Raw genomic sequence first — 3,214 nt, forward strand, 5'->3', positions numbered from 1 at the left:
ATATTATCATATAAGGAAAAATATTAGAAGAACAATATTGTCTAATAATTAATTAATTAGGCAAGATGGAGTGTTATTAAAACTTTTTTGAGTATAAATAATTCTCCCAAATGAAATATGTTATAAATATATTCTTATTATAAATGCTTATCTTATTTAGTTAGATTGGGAAGATTTGTGATTAAGATAAACATATCAAGATAATATCTGTAAAGATTTGTACTTGAGTATTGACTCCTATTCTCTTATGAATTTTCTCTATTATTTCATATTTTATATAATGATATATAACAAAAAGACCTTGTTGCACTAGAACATATTTTAACTAATTAATTGATGAGAAAAATCTAAAACAAGACAATTTATTAGACAATTTTGGTGATTTATCCAACCAAATTATATATATGAGCCTGCATTTAGATGGAAGAATTTGAGAGGATTTGATTTCAAATCCATATATCAAATCTATCGTATCAGTCTGGCTTAAAATTAAAATGAAAGATTTGAAGTATTGAAGAGTACTTTATCGGACTATAATTTCAAATTAACTTACTAAAATAGTCATAGTTATTTGAAATCCATATATTTCAAATTCTTTGATTTAAAATCCTTCATCGTATCCTCCAATCCAAACACAACATGAGTTAAATATTATAACTTCAAAAGATTTTTCAACATACAATACTTATGTGTGTATAATGGAGTAAATGGAGGATTTTCAGAAGCAATATCTTTAAGCAAACGATTCATGAATATGACAACCACTTCCCCACATATACGTTGTATCGATCTATTTAACAATTTAGTTGTTACCACCTAATAAAAGACATTGCCTTAAAAATACTTCCCATGTCGTCGTTACACCAAAGCCCTTTAAGTGCTGAATTTACTAAACCACCCAATTTCCCACTTCCACTGAATCCCAACAGATTCTGAAAGCTTAGTCTCACCAAATGCCAGCAACTTAAAGAAAGATCAGCACTAGACAAGTTAGAGGCACATGCATGCTTTAATGTAAGAGGATATTTTAAGATTGATCAATGAGTGATCCAAAATTAATGGCGAAAAAGATGGGTTTACTTGCCGGAATATGGGACATACGGTGCAGCTTTCGGTCCCTGATAGGATTTATTGTGGCGGCGTTGGTGGCCGGAGCCATTTATTTGACGGCAGAGAGTGGCGAATACCTAGTTAAGAATGGAGATGGCGGTGATGAGAACGTGATAGAAAGGAAAAATGAGTCACCGTCGGAGTCTTCTTCGGAATGTGATGCGTTTTCTGGAAAATGGGTTTTCGATGATATTTCGTATCCTTTATACAAGGAGGAAGAGTGCACGTTCATGTCGGATCAATTGGCTTGTGCGAAATTCGGAAGAAAAGACTTGAGTTACCAAAATTGGAGGTGGCAGCCTCACCATTGCAACCTCCCTAGGTACCCTTGCTAATTGGTTTCTGATATATAAATGTTTCAAAATATTTATAACATCATTAAATATATATAATCTAGGTTTTTTTTTAATGGAGTTTTACAATTTTCCTTTAATAATATAAAGGTTCAATGCCACAAGACTGTTAGAGAGATTGAGGAACAAAAGGCTAGTTTTTGTTGGGGATTCTTTGAATAGAGGACAATGGGTATCTATGGTATGTCTTCTTGACAAGGCAATCCCAAAAGGCCAAAAATACATGCACAACAATGGGAGCTCACTCATCACTTTCAAGGCCAAAGTAAGTCTGATTATTATATTTAAATGCATGCGATTTTTCATCAATCAATATATATATTAATTTTTATCATGCAATAATAAAGGAGTACAATGCGAAAATTGAGTTCTACTGGGAACCGTTGCTGGTGGAGTCGAATTCGGATGATCCAGTGAACCATCGGTTACCAGATCGAATAGTACGAGCACAGGCTATTGAAAAGCATGCCCGTCATTGGACTGATGCAGATATACTTGTGTTCAACACCTATCTCTGGTGGCGACGCCCTCAAATGAAAGTATTGTAAGTAGCTATATATATATCTAACTTATTTATAGCTAGTGGCTTTATTGTTTGTTTTTCTGTGTTAAACACAACTCATGATTTTCAATTTTCTATCTGTTGTACATGATGATGTATGTTCCTATATATATAAGATGGGGTTCGTTTGATAATTCGGATGGAATCTACAAGGATGTAAACATGCTACGTAGCTACGAAATGGCAATGAAAACGTGGTCGGACTGGTTGGAAATCCATGTAAATCGCAGCAAGACTCAATTGTTCTTCGTGACCATGTCTCCTACTCATGAAAGGTATCACCGTCGTAATTAATACAAATTTTTGTAATTTCAAAAGTACTAACGTGTAACCATGGTGTTGAATCATTTCAGGGCGGAAGAATGGGGAAATTCCATGGGCGAAAATTGTCTCAACGAAACCGAAGCCATCAGGGAAGAAGGATACCGGGGAAGAGGATCGGATCCTAAAATGATGCGAATAGTGGAAAAAACAATCGATGAAGTCAGACAAAGAGCAGGATTAAGTGTAGAAATAATAAATATAACTCAGCTTTCGGAGTATAGAAAAGAAGGGCATCCCTCAATTTACAGGAAACAATGGGAGCCTTTGAGTAAGGAGCAGATTTCTAACCCTCTTAGTTATGCTGATTGTATACATTGGTGTCTTCCGGGAGTTCCTGATGTATGGAACGAGCTCTTGTATGCTTATATTTTCAAATACAATTGATTTTGACGTCAAATTAAGATACTTTTTTTTTTTTTTGTATTTTCATAATTATTGTCGCAATTGAACTTACTATTAGAATTCTTCAGGGTGTTGGCAAGATTGCTATGTATTTGTCTCGAAGAAATTGAAAATCAGATTAATTTTGACCAATTAGAGGTCCAAAAATCTGTGTTGGTCAATTAATTATCATGACCGATTTTAAAATTTTCGAGTTGAATTGTGTAATGTCCATTTTTGTCGTTGTTATATCAAAATTGTATTTGTGTAAAATTTGTGTTGTCCTCTTATCTTTTTCATTTATTGTGAAAATTATATAAGTGAGGATATTATTTTTAAGTCCAATTGTTATATGTTAATCTCCAAAGAGCAGAATATTAAAAAACCAGTATTAGTATATTAATCTGATAACTCCTTCCAAAAAACCAAAATTAGCTAGTCACCTGATATACCAGCACTCGCTTGTTCGTCCATATTCAGCTTA

The 3,214-nt window shown here is 33.5% G+C and overlaps 1 protein-coding gene across 1 annotated transcript; it reads left to right on the forward strand.

Moving 5' to 3' along the window:
- The first annotated feature begins 866 nt into the window (after window positions 1-866).
- Window positions 867-2,932, forward strand: LOC140818267 (protein trichome birefringence-like 34). The gene is made up of 5 exons (XM_073178176.1): window positions 867-1,432; window positions 1,554-1,728; window positions 1,811-2,007; window positions 2,142-2,300; window positions 2,379-2,932. The coding sequence occupies exons 1-5, from the start codon at window positions 1,041-1,043 to the stop codon at window positions 2,731-2,733; spliced, it is 1,278 nt and encodes a 425-aa protein (XP_073034277.1). The 5' UTR covers window positions 867-1,040; the 3' UTR covers window positions 2,734-2,932.
- Window positions 2,933-3,214: the final 282 nt, after the last annotated feature.

This window comes from Primulina eburnea, chromosome 17 (assembly GCF_022965805.1).
Source record: "Primulina eburnea isolate SZY01 chromosome 17, ASM2296580v1, whole genome shotgun sequence".
Taxonomy (NCBI): domain Eukaryota; kingdom Viridiplantae; phylum Streptophyta; class Magnoliopsida; order Lamiales; family Gesneriaceae; genus Primulina; species Primulina eburnea.